General features: G+C 39.7%; 1 protein-coding gene across 3 annotated transcripts in view; it reads left to right on the top strand.

Annotated features, from left to right (window-relative positions):
• The window catches only part of SUMF1 (sulfatase modifying factor 1), an 83,314-nt gene extending 75,880 nt beyond the window's left edge, over positions 1-7,434 (top strand). For all 3 annotated transcript variants that reach the window (XM_037019374.2, XM_037019373.2, XM_037019372.2), the window contains one exon: positions 6,314-7,434. In XM_037019374.2, the coding sequence (XP_036875269.1) occupies positions 6,314-6,424 (111 nt within the window). In that variant the 3' untranslated portion in view covers positions 6,425-7,434. The remainder of the gene's footprint in view (positions 1-6,313) is intronic.
• The last annotated feature ends 8,456 nt before the right edge of the window (positions 7,435-15,890 follow it).

Here is a 15,890-nt window from a genome sequence, read left to right as displayed (position 1 = left end):
TTCACCACCATCCCTGCCCACCACTGTTTTTTTTTTTATTTTTATTTTTTATTTTTTATTTTTATTTTTTTTTTATTTTTGAGAGGGCATCTCTCATATTTATTGATCAAATGGTTGTTAACAACAATGAAATTCTGTATAGGGGGGTCAATGCTCAATGCACAATCATTAATCCATCTCAAGCCTAATTCTCATCAGTCTCCAATCTTCTGAAGCATAATGAACAAGTTCTTACATGGTGAACGAATTCTTACATAGTGAATAAATTCTTACATGGTGAACAGTACAAGGGCATTCATCACAGAAACTTTTGGTTTTGATCACGCATTATGAACTATAAACAATCAGGTCAAATATGAATATTCGTTTGATTTTTATACTTGATTTATATGTGGATCCCACATTTCTCCCTTTATTATTATTATTATTTTTATTTTTAATAAAATGCTGAAGTGTTAGGTAGATGCAAGATAAAGGTAGAAAACATAGTTTAGTGCTGTAAGAGGGCAAATGTAGATGATCAGGTGTGTGCCTATGGACTAAGTATTAATCCAAGCTAGACAAGGGCAGCAAAACATCCACGGATGCAGAAGATTTCTCTCAAAACGGGGGGTGACGTTCTGAGCCTCACCTCTGTTGATCCCCAATTTCTCACCTGATGGCCCCCCTGCGACTGTGTCTATCATAGGTTGTTCCTCCCTTGAGGAATCTTACCCGTCTCTGGCTAACCAGTCATCTTCCGGGGCCATACAGGGAAATGTAAAGTTGGTAAGTGAGAGAGAAGCCATATTGTTTGAAAAGGTTAGCTTTTTACTTCTTTGCAGATTTATGCCCTGTGGCTTCTATGCCTAGCACTTGTCTCGAGGTATCTTTACCACCTGGAGGAATTATGATACTCGGTAAATTCAATATGAGGCACGAATTCTATTTAAGGGTTGTAATTAGGAAGGAAGAAGAAAAGCTATAGAGGTAGCATATGGAAGAAAACATGGGAGGATTGATTATTTCTTTGACATATCTTCTTGTAGAGTACCTTAAGCATGTATAGGTTTTAAACTACTAACTAACTTGTGCTCACATATTAACATAATAGGAATACGGTGACATAAACAAAGCAAATCTATAATTACCATCCATCTCCAGTGAAGCCAAGAAAACCATTTAGGCACCCTAGGCATTTGTGAAAATTTGTCTATGATATGATGGATATTGTCCAACTGTACTTGAACAGTCTGAGAGAAATCAGACAAATTAAAGCAACCCATTTCTGGGATCTGTTCACATCCCATATGTTCTTTTAACCATAGATAGTCTATAGTCATAAGATTTTGGAGTGCTACAACTTGTCCCCCTCCCAACTCCTGGTTGAGTTCCAACAGTACAGATCCGGTCAAATTTGTTGTCTCACTGTATGCACATGCCAGCCTAGACATCTCCCTCCTCATTCCAATGGCAAGTCCGGGAAACGGTGGGGTGGATGCAGCCACAACTGCAGCATCGTCCGGATCCCTGTGGAGGCTTTTTGATGGTCATCCCCCGGCACAAGTCCTCCAGAGAGTGCTGATGCCGGAAGCTCCTCCTCATATCGGATCTTAGTTCATTTTCTGGGTAGCCAAGCTAGGCCTTGATCTTCTGCATAGAAACAAACAGACCCTGGGTCAGTACTTTTAAATGTTTATATATACATCAGTCTTTAGTCCGAACTGTAACTAAATTATTAAGATAGGGGCTCTGGAATTAGATCTGAGTTGGAGTTCTATAACTGCCCCTGGCTAGTCTGTGACTTTTTTACTTAATCTTTCTAATTCTCAGTTTTCACATTTGTAAAATGTATCATAATTGCACCTACTGTGAGGTTCTTTGGAGGAATGGGTGGACCCAAGTATATAAGCATGTGGCACTGTGCCTAGCTGACTGTATAGACTCTGTCAAAGTTAGTTGCTGCTAACCGCATTATCCTTAATCATCCCCTTTATTATAGGTAGATTATTTTTCCCCTTACCTCCCTTTTCAATAAAGAACCACCTACTGAACTTCTAACTAGATAGGTAGAATTTGGAAAAACCTGGAAATGGTGCTTATGGCAAAGGTGAAAATCAATAAGAGAAAGAAAATCAACAAAAAGAAAGAAAGAATATAGTAATTTATTTTGAAAAAAAAATCACCTTAGAGAAGAGGGCACAGAAATCAAAACTATGAAACAACGTGGTTTTGGGTAAGAACGCAAACTCTGCAATGGGGTCAGGCTATAATCCTGAATCCACCATCTGTAAGTCATGTGACTTTAGGCCCACTCTTAGCATCCCTATGCTGCAGTTTTCCCTCATGTAATATAATGTAGATTCTAATAATACTACTTCATAGGATTATTGGGATGATTAAGTGAATTAATACATGTGAAGTTCTTAGAGAACAGTTCACATAGTAAGTGCTTAAGAAATATTAATTGTTGTTCTTGCATGTTGTTAGATTAATCCACATGGAGTCCATAGCCTAATGCACACACTGAAGAAAACCTCACTCTACATCATTTTACACCGAGATAACTGGCAACGAGAGGTGATATAGTGTCAGTGGTAAGAACAAAGCATGGAAGTGAAGAGACCTGAGTTCTGCTATTTGATTTGCTCTAAATGATTTTGTTCATAGTAAGCTACAATTACCTTAAAACTTGCCTTATCCCTAAAAATCTTCCTCTCATAAAAAACACTATTACTTGACTTCAAGGCCCCAGGGCTGGTAAGTCATTATCTTAAATGGAGTATTCCTAAGTCCAGGATCACATTCTTAGGGCAGATATTGAGATCAGTTTCATGCAGTAATTAGCCATTTTGATGAAGTAGGGCTAAAATAGGTCCTTCTTACTACCTCTGCTCTTAATAAGGTGACCCATATTTCAGCCACTCAAAGACCTAACATCATTAATAACTGTTTTTGGTGCTGAAAGTAGAGTTGGGAAAAAAAGAGCAATGAGGACATTTAAAATCAGGCCATTTTCCTCTTTAATCATGTGTTACATTAGTTACCCATTATTAGAAATTAAAATGAACTACTTATTAATAAATGTTTGCTGAGTGAATGAGTGCATTTGAAGTGGAATGACAGTGTGAACTGTGTTCTCAGATGCTGGCCTCCTGGTGCTTCAACACTAACTTATAGTCAGACTTGCTTTGTGGGTTTAGTTCTTCACAGTCATTCAGCTTAATGGAAGCTTTTAGGAACAGCTGTGATCCAATAAAGGACCAGCTCTTTTTGTAGTCACTCATTTTAAGCTTTTTTGGTTATGCAAATAAAATGTTTTCATTGCATAGAAATTAGAATATAAGTAATAAACATAAAAATGAAAATAAAAATTTTTTATCTTGCTTCCTAAAGAGAATTACCAATATGATTCTACCAATATTTGGTGCCCTTTTGTTTTTTTCTTCCCCAAATGGGATTATTCTGTATGTACCCAGGGTCTTATCCAATATGGCTGTGGTGAAAATCTTTTAGACATCATGGATCTCTTTTCTACTATCTGTGTCAAGGCCTCAGAATCCTCCTGAACACAGTGTTCCAGGCAGGCACAATTCATCAAGAGTTGTTATAGCCTCTGTTTTGTGGCATACAAACATGTTATTTAAAAATAGTTTATTATAATTTGAGAGATGTTGCATATAGAAATATGCCATCCAACAAAGACCTTAGTCTTCTGCTTTACCACCAGAGACATCCCTCAACTTTCCCATTTATGTGGTAGATGTAGATCCACAGTCAGATGCTGGCAGGGGCATTATCATTTCCAAGACTTCTAAGACCTGCAGAGAGAAGCTGGCTAATGCTTTCCTTCAGTGAAGAAGCAAGTTAACCCAAAGAGGTCAGATAAGACAGGCAAAGTTAGTTTCTGTAATTAAGAGTGTACATTATGAATTTATAGTTATAATATCATCTATGGTCTTAGGGCTTTTTAATGTAAAAAGAAGATGAAGCATTTTGACATTATTCTGTTAACAGCTCCATTTTACTGATGATGGAACAGATTCAGAAAGTCATTGCCTAAGGTTAAATAGCCAATGAGTCTTGGATTTTGCCCTTTCTCTTGAGTAAATTACAAAACATTTATCACAATTTTTGTTTGTATCAAGCCCAAACTCCATTTTCTGTTTAGAAGACCACCTGTAATGTGACTCCATCGTATTCATCCACCGTGTTTCCTGCTTTATATCACCTGTCGTCTTTGTACCAGTCAGTGGCTCTTGCCTGGACTTCTCATTCTCCACACCTCTGGGCAACTCAGCCAAACGACAGCTTCAGCTCCTAGAGAGGCCTTCCCAGGCCACCGTATCATGTGTGGTGGCACAGTTATGGAACGAGAATGTCCATATCTGGTCACCTGGCTCCCTGTGAACTTGATTCCTGCTCTAGTGTGGGATTCACTCACACACCTGGACCATGGGGCACTGGATTCTGTGCAGGAACTTAATTCTAGAAACACCAGAGCACTGATGCTTCCCAGAAGCCAGTGAGTAGGCCCTGTGTGGAATGAGGCTTCTACTCTTGTCTTCCTGCTTGGTCACCTCTAGTTATCTCAGAGCTTTCAATGTGTGCCAGTCACAGGGGGTCAGATGCCATCAGTGTTCTCATTATTTGAGGCATATTTTGTACTCATCTTCCCTCTGCCTGCCTAAATATTGGTGATAAGCTAGTTATAATCCTCACTGGCCACAGGGAAAATGAGAAAATTGGTTGTTAGTGTTACCCTGTATAGAGGATATAGCACTGTGTCATTCTTTTTCTATGGTGGAAATGCTCCAGACAATTTCTGTGGCAGCTTTAGAGATAATTTTTATGAAGATTAGAAACATTCAACTTTTGTGAGAGAAAGGGCAGTAATAAGAATTAAGAAAAAACCCCTTTCATGCAGACCTGTCCCCTCTGCCCCCAGATTCTCTCTCCTTCATGAATTCTGAACTTATTCCACAGGATGTTTTATGTAGATTCATTAACCAGCTGACAGGAACTTTAATTTCACCAGTCCAACTCACAGAGATAATGCTCATGGCACACAGGATAACTAGTTTACTTTCATTCTATATTATTTTGGATCAAAGAACAACCCTAGGACAGAAGAGTTCCATGCATGATTATTTTTGGAATATTGAAGCTTTTGAAACATTTAAATCAAATAATCTGTGGTTAGTCACCAAGTACCTACTAGATGGCCAGTGTTAGTATGTGTTAGGCTTTCTTACCTGTACAGGTAAGTGTGTACATGCAGGTTGAGGGGTGGGATAGAAGCATGAGATAGGAAACTTTTCTATCCAGGAGTATAGAATATTGCCAGGGAGCAGGTACATCACAGTTAGACCTCAGTTTGAATTCTACTTTCTTGAACATCTGTGTCACCTTGCGTGACTCATTTAATTAGTCTGCGCTGTTATGATTATATGAACACACCCTGCCCTGGTGTGTTCTAGACATTAAATGTCTGTGTGTGGTTGTGCACATGTATATACATGTACTGTTCTCCTGTAATGAAAGAGATACAAAACAGATCTATGCACAACAGTTTAGCTTTAAGAGTTATTGTGATTTAAACTCAAAAAGCAATGTATTAAAATTTTTTTTCCATACCTTTTCCTACTCTTGATGTTCCTAGGCTTGTTGCATTATTGCCAATCTGCTGGATGTTAAATAATGTCTAAAATTGTTCCTTATTAATATTTTCTTGATTGCCCTTACTGGTTTAATGTCAAATGCTACTTTAATGTAAAATAACTTTTCAAATTATGAAAGTAACATATAGTTACTGCAGGAAATTTGGAACTCCATTGCTTAAGGATAACTACTGTTAGTATTGTGGTGTGTTCCTAATCTTGCTGTGTTTTCTTTTGGTGTACATAACAGGGTAGATTGGGATCATACCACATATACAGTTTTGTATTCTGCATGTTAACTTGACATTGTATCATGAGAATTTCCTGCCATTAAATATTACATAAAAACATGATTTTTAACGGCTGCTCCTAGTCTAGCATGGGTGTGTAGTAAATTATGTAACTATTGGTTGTTACTTTTTTTCCACCAACATCTTTGTTCTGTAGCTGTGTCATGTTTATAAGGTAAAGGACTTTGGATAAGGTGAGATGAGCTCTGAATGTGCTGCCTTTTTCAAAACAAACATTCTAAATTTGCATTAGGGTTGTTTGTGGGGAAGCCCTGTCTGTAGGCAAGACAAGCTTCTCTCCAGCTGGTCTCGGATATACAGCATGAACCTGACAGTGTAGAGCCGGGGGCTGAGAGCACTCACTTGCTCTCTCTCTCTGCCCAGTCCTACTGCTATAGGTATCGCTGCGCTGCTCGAAGCCAGAATACACCTGACAGCTCTGCTTCCAATCTGGGATTCCGCTGTGCCGCCGACCGCCTGCCTACCATGGGCTAAGAGGCGCGAAGAGCCTGTATGAATCCAAGAAGAAGTGGTGTCTAACCTGTACTCAGCTTCCCTCAGAACGCTGAGCAACCTCACGTGAGGAATTCCCACCACAAGGTGGGTTACGTACCTGCCCAATGGCCAAAGGAACTGTCATGCGAGACCAAATCTCTGACCTGCGTCAGCATATGCGCTTTATTGTGTGGTGCGTTTCTGGAGATCATTGCCATGTGTTACTTTCGGGAGTCTTTTAAAGAGGAAGGGGGTGGAGGGAACCCTGAGGTGGGCTTCAGGAGGCCTGTGTCCTTCACAGACTCTGCCACTAGGGTTAGACCCTGGGGTCCCATGCTTGACCTTCCTGGGCCTCCGTGACCTCATCTATCAGTGAAAAAATGCACAACATGATCTCTGAGGTTCTCTCCAACTCACAAATTCTATGAGTATATCAGATTCTATCGTGATTTCATAGTAAGAATTTATGGCAGATTATTTTTTAGCTATTTTTTTCCATATGTGAACCTCGGGTGATACTAATCATGTAAAATAAGAGTCCTCTTACATATTATGTTCAGAAAAGGATAGGGGTGATGGTGGTGATGAGTCTTTATGTTCACACTGCACTTTGCTTTTTCAAGGAAATCAGTGTCTTTCACATTGTTAAGATGAATCCCACGTGGGCCAGCGATGGCGTGCTCAAGTTCAGCAATTTGAACATGCAGGAATGTCTGTGGGGTGACTCTACTGTGCTTTACCTTTAACATTAAGTGCCTTTGGTTCAGGGGGGCAGTTATAAATCCTATTTCCCCCTCTCCCCAAAGCCTTCAGTGAATGTGAAGTATGTGCTACGCAGAGAAACTTCTTTAATTCTAGATGTAGGAGAAAAGGAACGAGAGCCTTGAATTAACTGTATTCAGGGTATCTGGTATTTTGTAATAGGGAAGTAGGGAATCTAGTTGGCTGTGGAATATCAGATGCTTTGAATCATGCACTATGTCGAATAAACTGGTATCTGCTAAATCAGACTTCACTCTCTCCTTGGTTCCTTTTCTGTTTCTCTACATTGGGGTTTCTTTTTAAAGAAATGCCCTGTGATGATATGCATGTGTTTTGTTTGTTAGTAAACTTTCATGTCCATTAGCTACTTGATACCTTTGATAGGTGAGCAGTTTGTGGGAATTTTTATTCCTGGAGGCAAAGCTATTCTGCCTGGAACCTTATTGTGACTTTGCTTTTTTGTGCCACAGTAGGCGAGGCAAAGTCAGGGGCATTGTCTCAGCTGGTGGTCCTGTAAAGCCCCGCAGCTGCTTCACCTGTCAGGAAAGCACCTTGTTTTAGAGTGATGGCTTTCGACCGCCAACAGCACAGGTCCCTGTCATCAGGATCCCATCCTGACTTCCCAGACCTTAAAGACCCTTAAAACATTTCTCAAATGTCATTTGAAAGAAATGGTTCATCTTTATGTTGATTGTCAAAGTAAGTCAAATAATATTCACAAGTGTCTAACCAACATTTGATTGCTACTTTTTTGCATAGCCTCCTAACATTAAACATTTGTCTTGAAAACAGTCATGTTGCTGGGGTGTTTAGCCACATTTGTTAATCTGTCACTTTGTGGATATAAAATGTTTCCCTACAAACTTTCACCAAATTGGTGATTAATTCCAGGCAAAACAAACAAAAAAAGAGCATTTGCTTAAAAGCTAATGCAAGACATAAGATATTTTAATTTTTAAAGCCACCACTACTCAAGTGTGGTTTTTGTTTTTACTTGTTACCTCCCACCTGTTTATACTTTTTTGCATGGTTACATTTTTAGTGTGTGTATTTTGGATTCTTCTCTTGTTAATTAATGTTCTATAGCATAAATATTTTGGGGTGTGTTTTGGCTTAGTGTTTGGAAGTGCATTTTTAGCAGTAGCATAATACTGGAACTCATTTCAAGTGGAATCCTAACAAGCCCTCGTTTAAGAACCACATTTCCAGTTTGTCAACCAAAGAGTACATCAAACTGCAGACACTTTTATGTAAGGCTGCAATTTGACATGTGAAAGACCAACCAGATGACAGTATAATAACTACACCTTTAGGGCCATATATGCATTCCTGAACAACTTCACTTTCTGCAAACTTGCACGCAAAAAATAGGGGACCTATGGAAGAAATAGGGCTAGCAGACCACTCAAAGCTTAAGGAACTTTGTACCTAGAGCACTAATCAGTAAGAACTGTCTGAGTAAAACAAGTCATTCCATCAAATCTCCAATGGCCTTGGCAGCCAGCATCACAGCTAGTCAGTCCTTTGCAGCTGAAGGGCTTAGGGTTCCTCTGAATGGTGACCACTTCTGTCAAAAGTAAAAATCGAATCTGAGTATAGACTTCTTCATCAATATATTTTTTTTTAAGGGGGGCTGGGCAGTGTCTTTGTAGCATCGTTATCTGTGCTCTCAGCTTTTCAGAGAGCTTATCTAAGGTCATGCAAAATGTAGCACTTCATGAACCATTAAATAAACCTCTACTTGGACTTCCACTGGATTTTGAATTTTTTGTGTGTGAAGGTCTCACGTATTGGTAAGGCTTTCTCCTAAAAAATGCAGGAGTGTTCATCCCTGATTGTTTAAAAACACACTTCAAACTGCATGTGCCAGTACGTGACTTCCACATTCTGGTGCCCTCCATTCTGTTTACTCATCACTGATGAGCTATTTCTGCATTAAAGAAATACTTCGTGTAGCAGAGCAGAATATTTGGTTAATGGGCCAATACCAGTATTGGATATCTGGTTTTTTGTTTTTGTTTTTAAGGAGATCTTATAATTGGGCCTATGCTTCTAACTCTTTATTTTTTGCCCCATTTAAGCCTGGATGGAATTTGAGGTTTGTTCTCAGATTTGCTTTGGTCCTGAATCCTGGACAATCTTTACTTTCAGGGGTGTCCATGATGGGGAAGAAAGTCATACCTTCTTTTTTAAAGCCTTGTAAACATGATTAGAACAGGGTAGGGAGTGGAGTGTTGGTAGTACTGATCAAGAGTGACATTTCCTTGGAAACAACATCATATTACATAGATGCCTCAAGCTGTGTGGTTCAGCCTATGCTTAAAATGAAATACAGATCTGCATCAGTTTAGACTGTAGTTTCTCTCCCTTCATCCCCCTCCCTTTTTTTTGACAAAGCATCTTTGTCATCATGACCCTTCAGGAAAAAAAAAGAAATGGAAAGTTCTGTTTATTTTAGTAAGTGTTGATTTGGGTCAGGGTGTGGTAGGGTAGTGGTCCAAACTAGTGTATTGGTAAATTCTATTTTCCATGAATGGTCTTTACTGAGAATGCTGCTGTTGACATATAATAAGGCAATGGGCATTTCCTCCATGAATATATCAGAATTTTAGTCCTTTCTAATCACCTTTTCCAAATAACGCCATGTTTTCAAGCTACACATAGAATTGTTACTTGTGATAAAATCCACAGTTCATTTAGTGAAAGGAGCATTTTGAAAAAAACATGGCAATATGGTGTTTTCTATTCTGAGAATTGAGGAATTTCATACAAGACACTAGTGTGGGATATATGTTTTCTTTATAAAATGACATTTTGCATGTGTTTCTTCCTCCATTATTGCTCTTAGGGAATTAACCTGCAGCCTGGCTATTAGCTAGGCATGGAGCCTAGCTCTGGTGGGAACAGGGCCACGTAGGATGCGGGCTGAGTGTGAGCGCTGCCCGTCTGAAAGGGGCTGCTGTTGCTTTGCTCTCACCCATGGCTGCCATGCAGAAGAAATACGAACCCAGAGTCACTTATCACCCAGTATCCGAGAGTACCTGGGTATCTGTATTCTCATGTGAAGTCTTCTGAGTTTTTAATGTTGGCAACTAATTCATATTTTAAAAAACCTAATACATTTCTTCGGCAGCCAGATTCAACCTGTGGGGTGCCACTTTCCAACCTAGATTATGAAGAGTTGATTCATTTCATGGAGCACAAAATCTTGTTTTTCTGTCTGAAAAATGATCAAGTAAGTAATGTACCAGTCAGGAATGTGAGAAGGGACAGTGGCTTGGGCATAAGGACATCACCCTACCTAGATGTGCCTTTTGAGACTCCTCTCCTCCATCTCCACCCATCCCACCCAAAATCACCTAACAGCCATAGTAATCTCAGCAATGCCTTTGGAAGTCCATTTTCATTAACTTTAGCACTTATTACTAATAAGTAACAAGTAGATTAACTAATAAGTAAGCAGATTAATATCAGAAAATAGCAGAAATGTCAGTTTCTTGACTGTTGGTTCCTTTGATTTATTAATACTTAATTCCCTGAAATACAAATGACCTTGGGACAGGCCTAGTTTTTATAGGTTTGCCAGAATTCATTGTGCTGTTAGTGAAAGCTAGCCTTTGTTGTTTCAAATGCTTAAAACATCATGGAAATGATTAACTCTGAGAGCCTCAGATGGAGCCTTGGCAACTGGCCAGAACTTCTTCCTTCCTCTGACTCTGGTGTTTAGACCATTACAGCAGGGGCTTAATTAATTTTTTGATTAAGCAAAATCATTACAGATAATATTCAGGTAGACTGTAAAATGAGAAATGCCCTTTTCTGAAACTTGTCCTATTTAGGATTGGAAAATTCAGGGGATTAGCACCAAGGGGTGGAATTTTTCAGCGTCAGATTCTAATCTGTCCCCAAATGGCAAGTGACCCTACACTCATCGTTCTGAGAAGGCTGGTTGGGCCTTTGGCGTTAGTCAAAGCTGTCAGGCAAGAAGGCGATTCCATTTCAGAATAACTGAAGGTCAGATAGGATTGTTCTCCAGGGGCCGTGTTCGAGGAACTCCTTGTTTTCTCTGCTGAGGAAATGGAAGAGCAAAGCAACTCTCTTCCAGCACGTCAGTTTGGCACCTCTAATGGGTAACATGATGAAGCTTGGAGTCAGTGCTTAGGGGGAAAGTGAAACCAGCTAACAGGTTCTCAGGGGAAAAGAGATAAGCTGCTCCTTGTCAGGTGGCACCGATAATTTGGCGCTTATGAAGAAGGTTTCTTGGTGGTTGCTTTTTTTGAAGTCCACAACTTTTCTCTGCTCGGTTCACTTGCCAAATAAATCTCTGTTTATTTACTTTTAAATGATATGGAAGGATGCCCCTTTAATCTCTTCAGTTGCTGTCTTTAAAAGGCAATTTAGCACCGTGGGAAGAAAGTGTTGGAATGAGATTGCTTGGGATCACATCCCACCCTGCCATGTACTTAACTGTGCGACTTTCAGGCAAGTAATGTTCTCGCAGGTAAAAAGGAGTACCTACCTCTTGGGATTGTGGAGAGATGTGAAATAATGCAAAAAGGAAGTTGTTTAGCACAAAGTACTTGGGTAACTGCTTACCAGGTACTTAATTGTTAAAGGCAGAGGAACAGGAAGTTATTACCAAATGGTTCTGATCAGCCTGGGGATGCAGCTGTAAGACAGCATAAGAGAGGCTGAATATAAAAACATAAAATTGACCTCTATTTTAACATAAAAAATAAATAAAAAGAGCTGACATGGTCGATCTTCAGACCTCTGTTAATACTTGAATTTGAAAATACCCTGATACTATATGGTCCTTCTGTCCCACAAAGTTTTCATTAAAGGGTAAAATTCAGTCTGGCTATTGCTAAATATACTGTATAATTCTGAAGCTCTTCCTCTTGAATCCACCTTGCTTGTATATTTTTATGTTTAAAATATTTTTCCAGTCTTCATTATTTAATATGCTAAATGCCCCTAGATATAACCCACATTACAAAAGCTTTTTGGGGTCTTCAGTAAAAAGTTTGAGAGCTGCTGATGTAGAGGAAAAGCGAGGTCTGATAGTGAATGAAATTGTCTTGGGAATAACGACCAGTGCTTCTCCATCTCTTCTGAAGAACGTCAAGAAGCAGTGAATTTAGACGACCACAAGAGAAAGTAGGATTGACTGTTAAGAAGCACTTCCTGCTCGTTTCGGGAGACCTAGGAAGTGAGGAGGTGATGATGCAGGTCCTCCAGGAGACGGCTCTGTGCAGGGATTGCCTGAACAGCCCTGAGTTGGTGTCACTGTGATAAAGAAGGATTCCCCAAGGAGGCTTCACAATATTAGGTTCATGCGGTGTGAGGTCCCCTCTGCAGCCTCTGCTCAAGGTGCTGTGCTGGTGGGACGCTGCGTGTCACCAGCATCCACCCCCTCAGCTCGTGGATGTATCATAGAGCCAATGAGAAAGTACTTTCATGAAACTGCTCACTTTCTCCAGGTCGCTTTTGTCTTGACTTTGCTGTAGACCATGATTGCTCTAGCTCTTCTCTTGGCTGCTTTGCCTTGCAGCCCGCAATGTTCGGCACCCTTTGGGTTAGGCACTGTGCTGGGTGCTTTAGGTACCTGTTTAATTTAATCTGCCGGCTCTCTCTGTTATTTTTGGTTAGTATTACCAACGTGCACTTAGGAAATTAGACTTACATAGTGTTTGCAGGGTGCCCAGGCGACATGGCTGAATGAGGCAGAAGCAGGATCCGTACCATTTGTGGGACTTTTGTTCTCTCCACTGTACCATTAAATCCACTTTTATTGTGAGTTTGGAGTAGGGAGGGGTGTATTGAAGAGGTGAGATTACGAAGGCAAGAGATAGCCTCAAGGAGAAAAAAGGCAAAGAGAAGGGAGGTGGAATGGATTAGCGGTTAAGAACAGGAACTCTGGAGCCAGACTGTCTAGGTTTCAATTCTTGTCCTACCACTCATTTGCTAGTTCTGTGACTTTGGGCAAGTGACTAAACCGGTTTATTCTTCAGATTTTGAAAATCAAGTGGAAATACTTCTAGAAAAGGTAGAAGCTAGGCAGAGGGGTTGAAATAGCCAGTATAGGGTGATCTGTATGTAAACCTTTGACCTGCTTTATATCCATTCCAAACTTTGAAGGTCCTGCAGTAATTATTCTCAATATGGTAATGATATATCCCAGGTTAAGATTATACATTTGCAAAAGGCATGTTTTCATCACATCTTTTTCCCCCCAAGAATATGCCACTTTTCTTTTTACAAAATGATTATGTGCCCCTAAAGGAATGGATTTATTTTTTAATGGGGGAGATGGGAGAAGGCTGGATATGTGGGAAACATTCATCTGCTGGAAATAATGAAGATCAGAAGGTGCATTATCAGCTCATTTGTGTCAGGCTCAAAGCCATGAAAAGAATAGCGCTGATAAAGACTCCTGGGATCATGTGTGTATGAGGAATGAAAGGGAATGTGTCCTGCACTGTGCTTGTTTAAATAGCATTCTGAAAAAGCATATGGGAGGACTTCCTTGATAAGATTAAATCCCCTGGTCTTTATAAAACGAGGCTAAAGTTTTTCACTCTCTGCTCCTAACCCTGCTGTTGGACTGAAAGCTAAGCACTGTTTCTTAAGACAGTTTTCAGGGCAGGTTCCAACTCAACATTTGCCTGTGTTCCAGAACATTTGTAAATACTCAGATTTGTGAGGAGGGAAAAAAACTTCGCTAATATGGGGACCACATTCATATTTGTAATTTTATATTTATTAATGAAACCTTTTGCTTCAGGACATAGTAGGCAAGCCCAGGTTTGCATTACATTGCTTACTGCCTGTGAGCTGTTAACTTAGGGCCATCTGTTTGAAGCCAGCCCCCTATACCTCCGTCTGTGGGAGTCTTTCTGTGAAGTGGCACCTTGAAATGGTTTTATGTGTCATGTTCCCCCTCTAGTGGCCAGATTGTATTTGGGTTTTGCTGGTTTTGTACAACTGATCTTTAGGGTTGGATACCTTTTATTTAGGGGTTCTGTGGATTTGGGAAGGCTAGGGAGAGGGGATAGAAGAAGGTGCAAACCTTTAAAATCATTCTAAATTTTTTTAGAAAAAAGTTGTTCTAAAGTATTTGTCCGATCCAACCTCTAGCTTTCAAAGAGGAGATGGAGAACGTGACCTGCAGAAGGGAGGAGAGACTCTGGAATGACCTCTCATCTTTTTACTCTGATTAGTCCCTGAATTTCCACTGCCTTTATTAACGGTTATCTTATTAATAACTATCCACCAAGTTTCATTAGAAAAATCTTTATTATTATTTTTTAATTGTAAGAATAATAAAATGCATAGGATAAAATGAGGCACTCTAAAAAATATGAAAAGTATCCTTAGAAGCCCTTAGAGTTTTGGTTTTTCTAAATCTGAGCCAGCAGGGAACTCTTATCGACAGTTAGTGAATCTTTCCAGACTTTTAAAATTGCATTTACACACATCTGTTATATAGGTGCATACTGATATATGTTGAATATATATGATTTATAAACATACATAAACACAGAAATCATAATATATACAACTCATATTTGGTTTCTATAAAACAAATGGAATCATACTATAAATACTATTCAGTATATTTTATACACCTCATGAAAGTAATATACAGGCCAAACTCTTTTTAAAACAGCTGAATTAATTAAATTCATTTAAGCATTTCCCCTATTGAAGAGTATTTTCAGTTTTTACTGTTAAAAAATGTTCCAATAAACCTACTTGTACCTATTGTACTTTTGCCAACTTATGCAGGTATTTCTGTAGCATAAGTTCCTGGGATTCCAACTCCTGTATCAAAGCATATGTTCATTTTAAACTGTGATAATACTGACAATCCTCTAAAAAGTCTTTATCAATTTACATTCCACACCACACACAACGAATGTGCAGCTTTTCAATTTTTTGTTTTTTTTAATCCTAAAATCAATCTGAGAATGACCACGATACCTCAGCATAGAGGAAATTGTTCTGTAGGATTCAGGGATAGTTGTCAGGGGAGAAGAATGCAATCAAACTAAGATCTTCAAATGGCGTCAGCACTAGAGCACTGCCTGCTCTCCATGGCTGAAATACAACCCTGGGGTATGCTAATCAGTCCAATCTTGATTGCAAATGACTCCAGTCTGCAAAAATGATTTGCTGTTAATAAAATCAGTCTTCAGGAGTACTGTTTCCTCTCCCCACCCCTGCCCACAATCCACAGTGACCTCTTGACTGCCTCTAATTACTTTGTTATTTTTCTCCTTGTGGTTTGGTGATCTGGAGCCCATCTCTGAGCTAACAATTCTGACCTTTTCTACATGGTTTGATGAGCGATGTTTCTTAAAGTTAAAACATCACAGTTGGGAGGTCAGAAACCTTACGTGTTATCTAGTCTCATCAGCCTCCTCTCTTTTCCTTGCTCCATCTGATGTCCTCAGACCTGGTCCTTGGACCATGCCTGTTTTGTGGTGTCAGCAGTACTTGGGGCGACTGAGCCCTCCCCGCAGGAGACAGAGTGCACAGGGCTCAAATGAGACAGGGGATTAGATATTTCTCACCCCTTGAGCTCTGAGTCCTCTTACCCCTTGGAAGCTTTATGTGCATCATCTGTAAAATGAGGTCTTGTATTATTTGAGCACCCCATTGGGGAATGATGAGAAGGGTTGTCAGGAAAATCCTGGAA

The sequence above is a fragment of the Manis javanica genome, chromosome 3, assembly GCF_040802235.1.
Source record: "Manis javanica isolate MJ-LG chromosome 3, MJ_LKY, whole genome shotgun sequence".
Taxonomy (NCBI): domain Eukaryota; kingdom Metazoa; phylum Chordata; class Mammalia; order Pholidota; family Manidae; genus Manis; species Manis javanica.
The sequence above is the reverse complement of the archived record's forward strand: the minus strand, read 5'-3'. Positions and strand labels throughout refer to the sequence as shown.